At 43.6% G+C, this 17,880-nt stretch overlaps 1 protein-coding gene across 5 annotated transcripts in view; it reads left to right on the forward strand.

The window, feature by feature from the left end:
* TCF20 (transcription factor 20) overlaps nucleotides 1-17,880 on the forward strand; it is a 187,598-nt gene that overhangs the window by 152,155 nt on the left and 17,563 nt on the right. For all 5 annotated transcript variants that reach the window (XM_017510287.2, XM_037731984.1, XM_017510286.2 and 2 more), the window contains exon 3: nucleotides 15,609-15,702. In XM_017510287.2, the coding sequence (XP_017365776.1) occupies nucleotides 15,609-15,702 (94 nt within the window). The remainder of the gene's footprint in view (nucleotides 1-15,608; nucleotides 15,703-17,880) is intronic.

Genomic DNA, 17,880 nt, shown 5'->3' on the forward strand with positions numbered 1-17,880 from the left:
CTGGGATTACAGGCGTGAGCCACCGTGCCTAGCTCTAATTTATTGCTTTCTATGGAACGATAAACATCTTTATTATTTTTCTATTTAAAGAAAAACATATAGCTATTGAATTGCTAGGTCAAAAAGGGACAACATTGTTACGGTTTTTGATAGGCATTGTCTTGTGGTTTAACCAGCAGAGGGCCATACCAAGGCATGAGCATCCATGAGAAAGATGAGCCCACATTTACTACTACCTCAATGGCGTTGGACCTTCTTTTAAAACTTTTAGTTCATTTTATTAGCGATATTAATGTTGTTCCCTGTTAATTTTGTGTTTAATGTCCATTAATTATTAATTTGGCATTTTATTATTTTCAATTTGTTTTTCTGTACCTATTTTTTCTAGCCAGAATCACTTCTCTGGAAAATTCAGATGTATGGAACTCCTTTCTTTAGGGGTGCCCCCAAATTAGGCATTAGTAGAGCTCTTAAAAAGTTTCTTATCTAGAAATTAGATGACGATAGAGGACTCTGAAGGATGAAACTAACTTTCCTGGAAATCAGGTAGACTCCTTGGTGGACACTATTCCTGGGAGCTTTTGAGTTAATGTGGGTTTGTTTTGTGTCCCCTCCCCTCTCAAGACTGAGTCTTGCTCTCATCCAGCCTAGAGTACAGTGGCATGATTTCGGCTCACTGCAACCTCTGCCTCCCAGGTTGAAGCAATTCTCCTGCGTCAGTCTCCCAAGTAGCTGGGATTACAGGCGCATGCCACCACGCTGAGCTAGTTTTTGTGTTTTCAGTAGAGTGGGGTTTCACTGTATTGGCGAGGCTGGTCTTGAACTGCTGACCTCCTGATCCACCCGCCTCGGCCTCCCAAAGTGCTGAGATCACAGGTATGAGCCATTGTGCCTGGCCAATGTGATTTTAAAGGAAGCAAATATGGGCTAGGATCAGCCTTAGAAAATTGTGTCATGTGTTGGTTTAGTAAACATACGCTCCTGCCCATAAACTTATTGGTAGAAATTAAACTGAAGAGAAAAGTCAGCCCTATTTGATGCTGTCCAGGTAAACCTGTTAATAGTGGAGTGATTTTGGTTGTATGCACTTAAGAGCTGACCCTTAACTTGAAAGTGTTGGCAGCATACTGCTGTCAGTTAACATGCCTTATGAAAATAGAACTGAAGAACTGCTGCATAGGCAGATAGATAATATCAAGGTCAACAGAATAACAAATTTCCAATGGGACTAAAATCAGAAGTGGTGCTGGTCCCTTCTGTTGGACTAGCACTACCGGTGGGATCTGGCAGTCCTGACGTTGTTCAACTTTGGAGGCATCTCATCTCTCTTACATGTTTCACTGAGCAACTAGTGGAAGTTTCTAGTCAAATGTATATTCATCTAACGAGTCTCAGGCTTGTTCATTGTGGCTGGCTCCCGTGTGGTTCCAGACTTTCAAAGCTGTGATTATGAACCTTAAAGCTTAGTTCATACAGATGTCAGGTGAAGGCCTCTGGTTTGCTTGAAAGTTATTTTTGTTTTTTTCATACAAAACTGGTTTGCTAGGATAATAGTGTAATTTGTTAGGATAAGTGTTAAGACAGTCACCAAAATATTCTGTTTGGTTGTTTCTAGGTAGGATTCCTTATTCAAGTAATAAAAACATACTAATGCTTTGAAAGGGCAACCCCTCAAAAATGAAATGTATTTGTTTGCTGGAACAAGACTTTGTGTCTCCCTTCTCTTCAGAGAACAGGTCTGGGCATTTTAATCCACTGTTGTTTGTGGAAAGCTCATTGATTGAAAACCAGCTCACCTGTTACCTCATTCCCCAGGAAGCAAATGCTGCCCAGAGGCATTCCAGTTTTACCTGTTAAGCTACTTAGCACCCAGGGGTCAGATCCTCCAAGTCATTCCAGTAGTGGCAGGTCCAAGTGCCTCCTCAAGGGCAGGACAGGGCCTTTGCTGGTTACACAGACCCAGCGGTATCCAGAGACTATGCAAGTGCTCAGCTAAGATGGAGCTGTTCTTGGTGTGACTACTAGCTTACCGGATTGTATTCCTCACTGGATAGGCTCCCCAAGGGCTGAGTTGGCCCCAGAGCTTACCCTAGTGCCTGGCATGGGGATGATCAGTACAGGGTAAATTTGTGACTGTGACAGGTTCTTTCTTAAAGAGACACAATAGGAGCAATGTAATGTTTAGTGGAAGGAAGTGAGCCTTTGGATGCCATTTAAAGTATGTATGTTTAAAAGTATGTAATACTGGGCCGGGTGTGGTGGCTCACACATGTAATCCCAGCACTTTGGGAGGCTGAGGCACGCGGACCACCTGAGGTCAGGAGTTAGAGACCAGCCTGGTTAACATGGGGAAACCACATCTCTACTAAAAATACAAAAATTAGCTGGGCATGGTGGGGGGCACCTGTAATCCCAGCTACTCAGGAGGCTGAGGCAGGAGAATCACTTGAACAAGGAGGCAAAGGTTACAGTCAGCTGAGATCATGTCATTGCACTCCAGCCCAGTGACAAGAGCGAAAGTCTGTCTCAAAAATATGTAATATTGGATATAATTTGTGAAAATGCTGGTCAGAATTTTAATGTACATGTAAAAAATTAAGGAGATGTTAAAGCGTGTTTTGGTAGTGAGATTGACTTTATTTCCCTGTGCTACTTTATAGTTTTTGGGAAAAAAAGGTGAATGGATGAGAAATGGATGACCAGCAGTATTCTTAATTTCTTGTTCTTGTGGTTCTTTGTAAGGCACAGTATGCCAGGAACAGGTTCTGCCTTCATTATAGAGGGCATCTGTATGAGGTTTTGTTGTTCATGACTTTTAGTGTATGGCTCTTGTGACAAAAATATGAGTTGCCACCTGGGTGAATGTAATGCAACCTGAATGTTGAAGAAAACAACTCCTAAATCCCCACCAAACCCGTTCTCCCTCCGGGATCTCCCAAGAGAACAGGTTTGATGGGGATTCAGGAGTTGTATTTTGTTAATGTTAAGTCTGAGATGCCTCCTAGACATTCAAGTGCAGTATGACCATTTCAGAATGAAGGAATTTCCTATGGATAGTTTTTTTTGCAGATAAAAGTAGCCCCAGCTTAGGTTAACTGAGCACTTGCATAAATGCTGGGAGGCATGGTGTCTGAATACCATGAGCACTGTAAGCTTGGAGAAGCTGCCCCAAACTCAGTCAAAGGGAAGGCTGAGTCAGTAAGGCCTCAGAGGACTGCACTGTTCATGTGGCACTCGGGGTTGCCACTGTTGGAGTGACTTGGGGTGTTTGAAGCATGAGTGGCAGGAGAAATGGATAGGCACATATCAAGAATCACACCCTGCAGCTTTGCCAATCTGCTCCACCATGCCCTATGAACCGTACAGTCTACCAAGAGCACTCTCTTAGTTCTCTGCTCTTTGAACAGCCACTTTGCCTGGCTTCCTCAGTAACACCACCTACCCCACCACCAACCCCAACCCCACACTCTCCCAGGCACAAGCAGAGTCATGAGTATTTAGCTCTCTCACTGTAGGCAAAGTGACAACTTTTTCCTTCACCAGGGTGCATCAGGACAGGGATAAGTGTTAAGCCTCTCTGATAGAGACTGAGGAACTTCATGCAAGGCAGCCGTGTTTGCTGATAGCTGTCTGAATCAATTACTGATATTTTAGCTTCGCTTCCTGGAAGGGCAAGGCTTTCAGCAGTGCTGTAGAAACCCTACCTCATTAAAGCACACCATCTCCCAGCAATGGAATCTCACTGATTTGCTGATCCAGGATTCTATTCTCTCAGACCTACCTCATCTCATCCCTCCTTTGGGGGGGAAAAAAAAAAAAAAAAAGAGTTCGTTTAAGGTGAATATACCAACAAAATCTTGTTGCTCAGCTCCAGAACGCTGTGTTTAAGATCTTCCAAATTAGCTCTAGAGAACCCCAGGAAATGATCCAGCCACATAAAGTCTAACCTTTCCCGTGGACCCCCAAGGAGCTCTGAGACCACCAGCAAACACTAGTTGTTGCCTTTACTTCCTTAATTTGACTTGGGAATTCTGAAATCCCTTAGTCATTGGTATATTTTCAGACAGTTTCAAAAATCTGCCCAGTCCCATCCTCTACTTGTTGCCTCTTTCTAATCTCACTCATGAAAGAAAAGTCATGGGATGGAACCACCTTTTATTAAATGACCACCATGCTGCCCAGAGACAAGGGCCCGAAGGAGAGCACCAAGGCTCTTGAATTTACCAAACAAATGGTCCTTGTTGACAAAGAGTCATAATTACAGAATCTTACAGGTCATATTTTATCCTTCATCCAAACGTCTGTCAGAGTTAGCTTCTTGGGAAACTATAACGTCAACTTAGCCCCTCAGCCCAATTTCTTACCCTGTAAAATGGGATTAATAACTGGACGGCCTTGTCCAGTTGTTAGATAAATGAAATCTGTCCTAACAAACAATAGACACTTAAGTCTTGGGGCTGGGCATGGTGGCTCACACCTGTAATCCCATCACTTTAGGAGGCTGAGGTGGGAGGATTGCCTAAGCCCAGGAGTTTAAGACCAGCTTGGGCAACAGAGTGAAACACTGTCTCTACAAAAAAATAAACTAGCCAGGTGCAGTGGCATACACCTATGGTCCCAGCTACTAAGGAAGTGGAGGCAAGAGGATTCCGCTAGCCAAGGAATTAGAAGTTGCAGTGAGTTCTGATTGCTCCACTGTGAGTATAGCGGTATAATCAAAGCTCACTGCAACCTCAAACTCTTTGGCTGGATGAATGAGTGACAGAGTGAGACCCTGTCTTAAAAAAAAAAAAAAAAAGGGCCGGGCGCGGTGGCTCAAGCCTGTAATCCCAGCACTTTGGGAGGCCGAGGCGGGTGGATCACGAGGTCAAGAGATCGAGACCATCCTGATCAACATGGTGAAACCCCGTCTCTACTAAAAATACAAAAAATTAGCTGGGCATGGTGGCACGTGCCTGTAATCCCAGCTACTCAGGAGGCTGAGGCAGGAGAATTGCCTGAACCCAGGAGGCGGAGGTTGCAGTGAGCCGAGATCGCGCCATTGCACTCCAGCCTGGGTAACAAGAGCGAAACTCTGTCTCAAAAAAAAAAAAAAAAAAAAAAAAAAAAAAAGTGAAGGTGGAGTTGTATTGAGGGGAATTATTCAGGATTTCTCAACTTGGTTATATTACTTCCAGATCTCTATTTTCTTCATGGAGACTCTTGGAGTTTCCTTCTCCCCGCGCCCCCCCCTTTTCTTTTTTCCTTTTCTGTTGAAGTAAGGATTGGGTTCTTGCTCAAGAGTATCTTCCTGCTCAGCAACAGCAGGAAGTTAGGAATCTTCTGAAACAGAAATGTAGAAGAAAATTTCTACATCCATGAAGATGAATTGAATCAATAGTTCTTAAACTTTCTTGAGCATAAGAAACACCCAGGATGCTTCCCATTCAGTATCTTCTGGGATAGTGTCCTCAGGCTGCATATTTTAATTCAAGCTGGGGACCATGCTGGTGCAGTGGCAGAGTTACACTTTGAGAAATGCAAAAGTCAATTCTGAAAACTCAAGGTTCATAAGCTAGTTACAGATCTGGGTGTCAAAGTTTACATTCTAGGTATGCGTATACTTTTTCCTTCCAGTAGGTTTCCAGGAAGAAAAGGCCCTGGGTTGAGCATGAGCTGTAGGAGTGACCTGAAAAGAGATTTGAGAGTATGTCTCATGTTATTGCCACATTAAATGAGCCCACTGAAGCTTGGCTGAGAGGTGGGGCCAGCTGGCTTAGGATTTCAGGACCAGTGATCCTATGGTAGTTTCATTAGCAGTAGCTTCAGTACGCCATGATATCCTCAATTTTGAAAGTTCCTTTCTGCTGGGACTCTGCTATCTCCTGAGTAGTTGGGATCAAGTGCCTCCAGTGTCTCTCTTGTCAGGCTATCCTTGCCTTTGAAAAACTTGCCACTTCCAGAAATAGAGTGGCTTTTCCTGACAATACCTGTTTGAGAACATGGACAGATGAGAGCGTTGGTGAGATGGCAGTGGATCTGGGCAGGAAAGAGGAAGGTAATAGGAATGCAAGTAGGAAGAGAGGAGTGAAAATGAAAAAGACCTCCAGAGCCAAGTGTTTGGAACAGCTTTGGAGATTTCTGCTTCAGTATGATATTCACAGATTTGAAATCTTGTTAAGGGATTCCTATTGTGGCAGTAGGTTTGTCATTTCTGCTGCTGAAACTGTAAACATTTCAGTATGGGTGCCTTGTGAATAAGCAGCTTCCAGTAATTGGCTTTCTAGAAGCATAGACCCAACTCCTGGGTAGGATGAGCCGTGGAGAGAAGCGGCTTACACCAGGAGTCACTTCCCTGGAGTGTAATTTCTTTAAAAAGATGCCTTCTCAGATTCAGAAAGCACAAAATGTAATCATTTCTCTTTATAAGCTAATCTGTTTGAGCAAAGGGTAAAATAAAAATAAGCTAGTACAAGATCTTGTGCAACTTAAATTTCAGTGTTTTAAACTCTGTCTATAAGCATTTCTCTCCCTGTATGTAGAGAAAAAGCTCTTCTCTTTCTTCGTCACACAGCTACCACAGGGTTCCTACTCCTGCTGAGTTCAGCCTTTTCTCAGGTTCTCTGCTTTTATTCAGAGGAAAAGTGCTAATCAATGGCTTATACCTAGTCCTGGGCTCTAGCATTCTGTGCCCTTTTTTTCTAACTTCTTAAAGGGCACAAGCTCCTTTTAATATGAAAAAACTGCCTTAGAAAAAATATATATGGTTTTCAGCACAGCTGCAATTTTCTTCTGGGGCCATATGAAAGAAACCCTTTGATTAGGATTATTTTAATGGAGTATGTATAACTGCAGATAAGATATACAGGCCAGACACAGTGGCTCATGCCTGTAATCTCAGCACTTTGGGACGTCAAGGAGAGTGGATCACCTGGATCACTCGAACTCCTGATGGAGGTCAGGAGTTCGAGACCGGCCTGGCCAACATGGCGAAACCCTGTCTCTACTGAAAATACAAAAGTTAACTGGGCATGGTGGCATGTACCTGTAATCCAGCTACTCAGGAGGCTAAGGCAGGAGAATCACTTGAACCTAGGAGGCAGAGGTTTCCGGTAAGCCAAGATCTCGCCACTGCACTCCAGCCTGGGCCACAGCGTGAGGCTCCATCTCAAAAATAATAATAAAATGCACCAGGCGTGGTGGCTCACACCTATAATCCCAGCACTTTGGGAAGCCGAGGCATGCAGAGATCAAGACCATCCTGGCCAACATGGTTAAACCCCATCTCTACTAAAAAATACAAAAATTAGCCAGGCATGATGGCGAGTGCCTGTAATCCCAGCTACTTGGGAGGCTGAGGCAGGAGAATAGCTTGAACCTGAGAGGTGGAGGTTGCATTGAGCCGAGATCATGCCATTGCACTCCAACCTGGTGAGACAGCGAGATTCCATCTCAAAAAATAGTAACAATAATGCAAACTTTCAGAAGAAAGGCAAGTTTGGTTAGCACAAAGAAACATCATTAGTGACACCTGTGTTGGCCTTCTGAGTGATAAGACATTGTATTAACATTATAACAAATGATGTATACGTTTCGTCCAAGAGAAAAATTACTAAACCAAGCCTTATTGAATAATGCTTCAATTTTCCAGAAGGCAGACTGGATTTAACTTAAATTGAGTCCACTGGATGTATTTTATTTGGGAAATTGTTTTTTGTTCCTCCTTTGTTTTGCCTTTGTAAATTTATTAATGCAGAACCTGAAGGCTGTAAACCCAGGAGAATTAGAGTTACAGTTATAGAGCATTAAAAACCCACAGTGAGTTGCTCCTATCTGCCTACCATACCTTCAGTTGAAGTTCATACCATATGTTACCGTAATGAACTTTCTTCTTTGTGAGCAGCTTGGTAGAACTCATCAGTAGCATCTGCTGTATTTTTACATGTTAATTAAACATCATCATCAATAAAATGTACATACAAAAGTAGATAGCTGATAGTGGGGAATAAGTGGTTAAAAATATGCTCTAAATAGACAAAAGGGGCACCTATGTGTGGCGGCATAGCTGGGTTTGGTTTAATCAGCAGTAATAGATTGTTAGCATTAGCTCCTCCTGGATATCTGTGCTGCTGCCCATAGCCATGCAGACAAGCCCAGAGGGCCTTTGTAGTTTTAAGGGACCATCCATTCCACATGGGAGTAGAGAGTAACAGAAAATGACTAGGGATTGCTACTGGCACTTCCTGGGAAGTATGTGCAAGGGGCGTGTGTGTGTGTCAAAGTCTTGTCCTGTCACCCAGGCTGGAATTCTTGGGAAGTATGTGCAGGGGGTGTGTGTGTGTGTGTCTGTGTGTGTGCTTAGGCAGTATGTGCAGGGGTGTGTGTGTATGTGTGTGTCAGTCAAGGTCTTGCCCTGTCATCCAGGCTGGAATGCAGTGTTGTGATCATAGTTGGCTACAGCCTTGACCTCTTGGGCTTGAACAATCCTCCTACCTCAGCCTCCTGAATAGCTGGGACTAGAGGCAAGTGTCAAGACACCCAGCAAATTTTACTTTTTGTAGAGACAGGGCCTCCCTTTGTTGCCCAGGCTAGTGTTGAATTCCTGGCCTCAGGCTATCCTAATTCAGCTTTCCAAAGTGCTGGCATAACAGGCATGGGCCACCTCGCCTGGCCCTGTTCAGGTTTTTTTTCCCTGATCAATTTCCTTAAATAACAGAAGATACTCCCACTCCACCCCTTTTTCCCAACTATTGTCTCCGATGTACTGTTGAGAAAATCGAAACTTAAAAGAAATTAACTTGCCCAAGCTCCTGTACCAGTGAGAGACAGGGTCAAGTATTAGTTTCTTTTAGCCCTGCTGCTCGGATCAGCAGCTTCAGTGGACAGCTCCACTCCAGTGAAAAACTCCAACAACTTCCTCTCCGCTCAAGCTTTCTCTTTTTTATTTCATGCCTTTGTTTTTAGACTGCCTAAATTTGAGATTAAAAAAAAAAAAAAGAAAGATTTCTGATAAGGCATATCTGAATACATCTGAATATAAGGAAAGCACATAGAGAAATTGTCTGTTAAATTAATTGGAACAGGTTCTTTGGATTTGTTGTTGTTGTCCTCTACTTGAGAAGTAAAATGATACGGATAAAAGCTTGCTAGCAGGGATTTATATTGAAAAGCAAGTTTTAGGCTATGTCCTGGAGTCACTTTGTTAAAGTCTAGTCACTTCCTCGTGTCTTACAAGAATATTCTTAATACAGAATCACAACTCTAAGGCAATGGAAAACAGTTTTACTCAAAATCCTGAGCTGTTTATTAAAGCCAGAAGATAGCCTGTGTTCTGTAAAAAGATTTCTAGTAGTTACCCAGAAAATGTCATTTGGAATTAAACCCATTCCTAACCAGTTGAGATTTTACTCTCAGACCAAACATTCTCTTCTGTAAATGGAATCTTTCTAAGAGAAAGTGGAATTTAGAGCTGGTACCACGTGTGTGCTCACCTCATCAGAATCCTGCTGTGCTGGCATCCAGAGGGTTCCCTATCCACTGTGCTGACGTACCGTGCCACACAGGCGAGATCACTGCAGCACATCTCACAGACCCCCTGGCCATATGTCAGCATCAAGTCCTGTCAGTTTTACCCCCAAATTGTCTAAATGCAGCCTCTTACATGCGTTTCTACCACCAGTACCCAAACACTTCCATATCATCCCTAACCCAGCAACAGCCATTGTTAGCCCTAGTTTCCTGCACATTAGCCTCCTACCCCCTCAGATTTTGGCTCCGCTGTATCAGTTCCCTACACCCTGCCTGCTTATCCCTCCATACAGCACTTTGTTCCCCTTCCCCCAGGTAGCTCTTACTCATTCTTTATGACTCAGGTCAAGCTACACTCCCTCAAGAATGCTTTTCTGACCTCCTTAACTAGGTTGGCGACATTTCCTATATGCCCTGAAGTAGTATTTACATCACTGTTTAAATTTTGCTTTACCCCCAGATCATTCTGTGAGCTCCTGGAGGGTAGACACTAGGTGAACTTTGGCTCCCCATTTCAGCCTCTGCACACAGCCACGCAATAAAAATTTGTTGAATGAATAAAAAAAGATTATTATACTTTTGGAATTGATACCATCAATTTATAAGGGAACTTACATATCAAAGGAAAGAGCACCAAGAATAAAAGGCACCTTGATCACAGTCTTAAAACCTTTAGAGAAACCTGCATGTCAGGGGGAAAGACCAGCCCAATCAAGTTCTTATTAATTTTCATCCAACCCATGTTTCTGCTTGCTAGACATAGCAGTTTTATGCTGTGGAATCAGGGTTGACACATTAATAAGGCAAATTAGAAGTCCCAGAGAACAGCTCATTAGGAAGTCAAACTGCCTTCTTCACATTCAGTAGAATAACTTACACTATGAGTCTGAAGAAGCACCAGCCTGGTGTTTTTACCTTCATTAGCCAAGGGTTACCTTCACATTACCACAGAGGTCCCTTGCTTCTAACACAGCTCAGGGGTGAGAATCTGGATTTTTTTTAAAGCAACAATGGCATAGAAAGAGGTGTATGTGATAGAGTCTCCTAGAGAAAAGACCACCTTCCCAGGTACATCTTAGACCTATCAACTTTTCATTGTTTGTTTGCTCAGTGGTGAAGTGAACCAAGTCCATTGTATAAAGCTATGTGTATTCTAAATATATTCTTCATCTGCTCAAGATTGTGGCTAATTTATGGCATCCCCTGTTTGTCAGATGAAGTTCAGAAGGACAAGGAAGGACATTCTTAATGAAGGAAAAAAGTTCTTTAATCCCAAGCTTACTAACCTGATGGAAAACATCGTAACTTTACTATAAACCGCAGACAAGCTGGGCCCACCTATGGGCACAAAGATGTTGGAAGGGAAATAAGGGAACAGGCTTTCTTTGTGGATCAAAACAGAAGCCAAGGATGTAGCTGGGAGATGCTGCCAAAACAGCCACACTCAAGAGATTTGGACCTTGGTCATGCTTTCTGTGCATTTTGCACCACTTCTGGGCCCAGCTACCACTCAACCCCCCCCTCCCCCCACTTAGCCACAGAGATACTTATTATAGGTTTATAATGTGACTTGAAAGCCTTTCCCAGAGAAACAAATATTTATCAGGATCTGTAGCAGAGCCACTTTTTGATTGAGGCTTTTATGGTAGGAGATCTAAATATATAATTTTATTTCAAATTGTGCCTGAAAGATAATTCAGATTAAAGAAAGCTTGTGTGAGTGTTTTCACCTGCTTGTATTGGTGGGAAGCAGATGACTGGGTCCCAGGATGCAGAGAAGATGAACTGTTAGGCTCCAAGTGTGTTGTAAGGAGCAGTACCATCTGTTGGACCTAGGATCCATGTGGCAGCAGAGCTTCCAGAATCAGCCACAGCAGATTATTCTAGATTACTCTAATGTGAGTGTCAACAGGCTGGAAGAAGTATGGCTAGGAGCACCTGGCAGGTAATGGTGGCACAGGCAGCAAAGAAGTCATAGGTGCCCAGGTCTGCCCTCCACATGATGGGGGGCAGTGTCTGGAGAGTACAACAGGCAAGCCAGTGAGGCTGTTTTTCTCATTCTAGTTGTGCCCCCTATGCCATTTTGGGGTAGTTTTCAATGCTTCCTAACTCCTGCTAGTGTTTAATTTGTATGCAGTTGTGTATCATATTAGTCCCCATTTAACATGTTTTCTTCCAGTGCAAAATGCTTTAGAAAACTTTATAAAAAACAGTTGTTAATTTGTATTGATCATTTAAAAAAAAGGCGGGGGAAGAACCTAAGAGGAAAACGAAAAATCACTTGAGAGTCTTGGGAAACCCCCGCATATTAGTTTTCTATCATTGCTATAACACATTACCACAAACTTGTTATACAGTTCTGCTTACAATTCTGCAGGTTTAAAGTCCAACACAAGTGTCTTAGTGGGTGCTAGAATTAAGGTGTGGGCTGGGCTGTGATCTTTTCTGGAGGCTTAGGGAAGAACATGCTTCCTTGCCTTTTAAAAATTCTACAGCTACTGTCCTGGTCCTGCCCCTTCTTCCATCTTCGAAGCCAGTAGCGTTGCACGTATGAGCGTGCTGGCAAATCATCAGTTCTCCCTGAAGCTGACAACTCTAACTCCTCTGGGGGAAGTAGTTTGCTTTTATGGACCTATGTGATTAGATTGGCCCCACCTGGATAACCTAGCATATTCTTCCCATCTCAAGATCCTCGACTTAATCTCATCCACAAAGTTCATTTTGTATATAAGGTCACAGGTTCTCGGGATTCTTCCTACCATACCCCAAGATCTGATTGCTCTATAGGAGACAGAAATATAGTGGAGAGAGCACTGAATGGCTCTCAGGAAACCAATAATCCAGTAATCCTAGCTCAGTCAGTCATTGTGTCTCTTTGGGTTTCTTTTTTCCACATGTGAAAAGCTGGGGAGTTGAATTAGACCAGTGGTCCTGAAACTGCATTGTGCATCTGAATAGCCTGGAGGACTTCTCACAACACAGATTTAGGTGGGGCTCAAAAGTGTGCATTTCTGCCAAGTATGGTGGCTCACGCTTATAATCCCAGCACTTTGGGCAAAAATGTGCATTTCTGACAAATCCCTGAGTTGCTAATGCTGCTGTTCCAGAGGACCACACCTCAAAAAACACTGGGAACTAAAGTGTCTTTAAGGATCTTTCTCTAAGGCCCTGATACACCCTGGGGGTGTCTTTCTCCTTTGGATGCAGTGTTGTAATTAATCATAGTGGAGTGGCGCCCTGCTTGCCAGGTTGTGGAGTTGAGGTAGGAAACAAACGGACATTGTTCAGATCTAAGCTCCACATCTTCTCTTTCCTCCTGTAAACTGGGATGGTGACAAGGCCTGCTGTATGGTTGCTTTTCATGAGATGGTCTTTGCAGATTATCTAGCATGTGTCTGACACATGGTCATCTTGGGTCACATTTACTTACACTTTTGACCCGGCCACCGTTTTAAGCCAGAATTAATGTATTTAACCCTAATGACATTTCTGTGAGGTGAGTGCTGTTATTAGCCCCACATCTGCAGGTTGAGGAATAAAGGTTAAGAATTGGGCCATGAAGGCATAGCTAGGAAGTGGAGCCACTTACCAAGCAGTTACTTAGGTTCCAGAGCATGCATACTTAACCCTTCTACAGCAGTGCCCAAGTTGTAACAAGGCTAGAGGTGGCCTGGTCCTGGGATTTGGTGATTTAGTGCTTGACAGTGTCGTGGTAGGTCCAGGTCTCTCCATCTTGCCACTGTTCTGTCCTCAGCAGGCTGGCTTTGTCTTTAGGGCTGTCCCCTCATGGCGATACAGTGGCTGCTACAGATCCCACTGTCTAGTCCTCACAGAGGCCAACCAAGGAAATTACCTGTTCCTCCCTCTTCTCTCTCTTGGAGAGGGTGAAACTTTCATACTTGTCATCCTAGCACTTTTGGAGGCTGAGATGGGAAAATTGCTTGAGCCAAGGAGTTCAAGAACAGCCCAGGCAACATAGTGAGACCCCATCTCTACAAAAACGTTTTTTAAAAAATTAGCTGGATGTGGTAGCACACGCCTGTAGTCTCAGCTACTCAAGAGGCTGAGGTGGGAGAATCACCTGAGCCTGGGAGGTAGAGGCTACAGTGAGCCATGATTATGCCACTGCACTACAGCCTGGGTGACAGAGCAAGACATTTTCTTAAAATTAAAAAAAGAGAAAAAGGAGAGTGGTGCGAAATGTTTGCAAAAGCCTTTTTTCTTGCAGGCTTTCCTACCAGAAATGCTTGACATACCCATTTCTAAATGGCCACCACTCACTGTGATTCATCCCCCAGGGTGAGGAGGGCCATATCTTTTGGGCTCCTTGAGTAAGAAAGTGACAGTAAGAGGCTGGGCACGGTGGTTCATGCCTGTAATCCCAGCACTTTGGGAGGCCGAGGTGAGCAGATCATGAGGTCAGGAGTTTGAGACCAGCCTGGCCAACATGGCAAAACCCTATCTCTACTAAAAATACAAAAATTAGCCGGGTGTGGTGGTGCACACCTATAATCCCAGCTACTCAGGAGGCTGAGGCAGGAGAATAACTTGAACCCAGGAGGCAGAGTTTGCAGTGAGCTGAGATTGTGCCATTGCACTCCAGCCTGGGGGACAGAGCAAGATTCTGTCTTGGGGAAAAAAAAAGAAATTGGCAGCCGACATGGCTGCAGGGTGGCCACCGACGGACTACTCACACCTCTTCAAGTTGATAATGAGTTCTTCTGGATGCTGAGACGTTCTGTGGCACTGACAAAAGTAGACAGTCTAGGACTACCAGAAATGCTGTGAATTTGTCCTTGGTTTACTCTAGGCCACATGGTAAATAAACATGTACTGATTATCAGCACCAAGAAATACCTTCATCTGCTGAGAGCAGGGCAAAGCTTTTAAAAGACTAATCTCTTCCAGCCCTTGTCCCTATGTCTTTTGTCTCTGGAGGATGCCAGGGATGGTCATCCAGAATCTCAGCTCTGACCTGAAACAAGTTATTTTCCCTCTGGTGTCTCAAGAGTTTTGTGTAAAGTGTTAGGAGCGCTTGCCAGGTGGAATAGTGCAGAGAGCTAGATGAGATCATTCAGTCTGAGCATGGGGAGTGCTTGGGCTTTGCTGTTGCTGGCGTTAGCATAGTTTCCCATCAGTATTGTGTCGGGGGCCTGAGCCAGCTCAGTGTAATTGCTTAGGGAACGCTCTTATTTTTCATAGAGGCAGGAACAAGCTTCTGTCTCTTCCAGCTAGCCTTACTGGTTATGCGCCTCTGCTACCTGAACAGCCTGCATCTTTAGTAGGGTCGCATGTGGTTGAGTTTTATGAATATGTTTATTGCTGATAGGACATATTTCTTACCCTGACAGGATGAGCACTTACAACAGCCACATCACAGGGCTGACAGAGATGTGCCCCACTTTAAGAAAACCTGACCATATAAGGAGGAGTGTCTCAATTACAAAATAATGTCTCACTTAGCCAGAAATTCATGGCAGGTTTTCTGGTGCATTTAAAATAAGATACATGTATAAAAATACCATTTGCACACAGGAGCCCATATTTTCTGAAAAGGGAATTATACTTGTATTGGGCATTTGGGGTAAGTAGATCAAAAATAAAAATAAAATCTTCTTACAAGAACTAGAAACCAAATTCCACTTTTAATTCTAAAAGGTTTATATATAACTCTACTATCTTACCCTTTCCTTCCCCAGATTTTCACAGCAGAAGTAAACAGGGAAGATCTGCAGGCCACTTATGATAGCAGCAAGGAAATGCCTAGCAGAGTATGTGGGTGGGTGGACGGGGGAGCACCAGAGGCAAGGCTGGGGACCCCACTCTGGCATGTCCTTTATGACATGGATTGCTTATCCCACCCTGTTGTGGTGTTGATTTGAGAACATTTGTGAGGCTTGGCCTGAAACATTATTGCTGGATCCCTTCCCATGATGTGGTCAGTGAGTAGTGTTTAGAAATTGACCAGCCCATCCTGCCACCACAGACTCCTCTAACCACAGAGACACGTGCTGAGGTCTAACAGATGGGGACCAGGGAAAGGCTGGAGGAGAGGGCTGAATCTGGGATACTGACATGCCTGACTTTTCCCTTCTTTTCAGAAATGTTCCCACTGCCAGGAGGCAGGCGCCACCTTGGGCTGCTACAACAAAGGCTGCTCCTTCCGATACCATTACCCGTGTGCCATTGATGCAGGTAAGAGGAGACCACAGACCCCTGTCCAGAGCATCCAGAGAGTTAGGACGTACAGTGTGTTTCTCTCCTTTTTTTTTTTTTTTGTCAGTTCATAAAAAAATTCCTTCCGCCTTCCCCTTCCTCCAGTCCCTGGCAACCACTATTCTGTTTTCTTTTATAAATTTTTACGATTTTTTTTCCTTGAAGCTCTGTTGGACTCAATCCTTTCTATCTCTGTGGACTTTCCTGTGCTGTACATTTGGGTTATTTCTACTTTTTGACTATTATAAATAATGCTGCTATAGAGCATTCACATACAAGCATTTGTATGAACGTGTTTTCTGTTCTCTTGGATGTATACCTGGGAGTAGAATTGCTGGATCATACGGTAACTCTCTGTAACCTTTTAAGGAACTGCCAGACTGTTTTCCAAAGTGGCTGCCCTGTTTTACATTCCCACCAGAAGTGCACAAGGGTTCTCCTTTCCCCAGATCCTCCCTGATGCTTGCTCTCGTGGTTTTGTTTGTTTGTTTGTTTGTTTGTTTTAATGTAGCCAACCCAGTGGGTAAGAAGTGGTATTTCATTGTGGTTTTTATTTGTACTTCTCTGACGGCTAATAATGTTGAGCATTTTTTATGTGCTTATTGGCCATTTGTACATCTTCTTTGGAGAAATCGCTATTCACATCCTTTGCCCATTGTTAAATTGGGTTATGTATCTTTTTATTGTCAAGTTTTAAGAATTATTTGTAGGCCGGATGTGGTGGCTCACACCTGTAATTCCAGCACTTTGGATGGCTGAGGTGGGCAGATCATGAGGTCAGGAGTTTGAGACTAGCCTGGCCAACATAGTGAAATCCCGTTTCTACTAAAAATAAAATAATTAGCTGGGCATGGTGGTGCACGCCTGTAGTCCCAGCTACTCGAGAGACTGAGGCAGGAGAATCGCTTGAACCCGGAAGGCGGAGGTTGCGTTGAGCCGAGATCACACCACTGCATTCCAGCCTGAGCAACAGAGTGAGACACAAAAAAGGGATTATTTGTAATTCTGGATATATGGTTTGCAAATATTTTCTTCTATTCTCTGAATTGTCTTTTTACTTTGATAGAATCACACAGGCAGTTCTCCATTGGACATCAACTGGGTGCCCTACAGTTTAGTTCAGTTCCAGTACTAGGCAGAGTTAGTACAGCCCATACAGGTTAAGGGCTCAGTCCCACAAGACCACTCCCCACTTCAGATGCCAGTCTCGAGCCCTGTGACATGACCTGTGTTTCTGAATGATCAGCTATAAACTGGGGTTCCCAAGACCCCTTCCTTGGGTTTGATTAATGTTTAACATGGCTCACAGAACTCAGGGAAACACTTCACTTGTGTTTATACATTATAAAGAATACAGATGAACAGCCAGATGAAAGAAACACATAGGACCAGATATGTGGGAAGGGGCATGCCCTCTCCAGGAGCACCACCCCCGAGGTACCTTCATGTGCTCAGCAGTCCAGAAGCTCTCTGAATCCAGTAGTTCATGGATTTTTGGAGGCTTCATTGTATAGGCATAATCAGTTATTAACTCAGTCTTCACCTCCTCTCTCCTTCCTGGAGTGGGGTGGATAGAGCTAAAAGTTCTAAGCTTTTAATCATGGCCTAGTCTCTCTGGTGCCTAGCCCCCATCCAGGAGCCACCAAGAGTTGCCTTGTGCTCCTATCATCCAGGAAATTCTAAGGGGTTAGGAGCTCCATGTCAGGAACCAGGATCAAAAACCAAATATTAAAAGATGCTCCTAGGACCCCAGATTGCTCAGGAATTTACACGGGTTTTAGGATCTCTGTGCCAGGAATCAGGGATGAAAACTAAAATATGTCTGTCTTACTCTAAACCACAGTATTACAAGGAGTGTTGCATTTTGTTTGTTGAGATGATACGGTGGTGTTTTGCAGTGTGTTAACTGTTGAAAGAAGGGAAACATTCTGTTAAAGAAGTGCCGTCCAGTGAGTGGTACAGAAGACCAGAGTTTTGACTCAGAGCTTCGATAACCTGGGAGAATCACCTTTCTTTTTCTAGACTTTAGTCCCTTCAGTGGGAGTTTTCCCTAGTTACTTTTTCGGCGGCAGGGTGGGTGTTAATTTTATTAGGATTTTTACTTTTTTTTTTTTTTTTTTTTTTTTTTTTTTTTTTTTTTTTTTTTTTTTTTTTTTT

Source organism: Cebus imitator, unplaced genomic scaffold (genome assembly GCF_001604975.1).
Source record: "Cebus imitator isolate Cc_AM_T3 unplaced genomic scaffold, Cebus_imitator-1.0 Scaffold435, whole genome shotgun sequence".
NCBI classification, from domain to species: Eukaryota; Metazoa; Chordata; class Mammalia; order Primates; family Cebidae; genus Cebus; species Cebus imitator.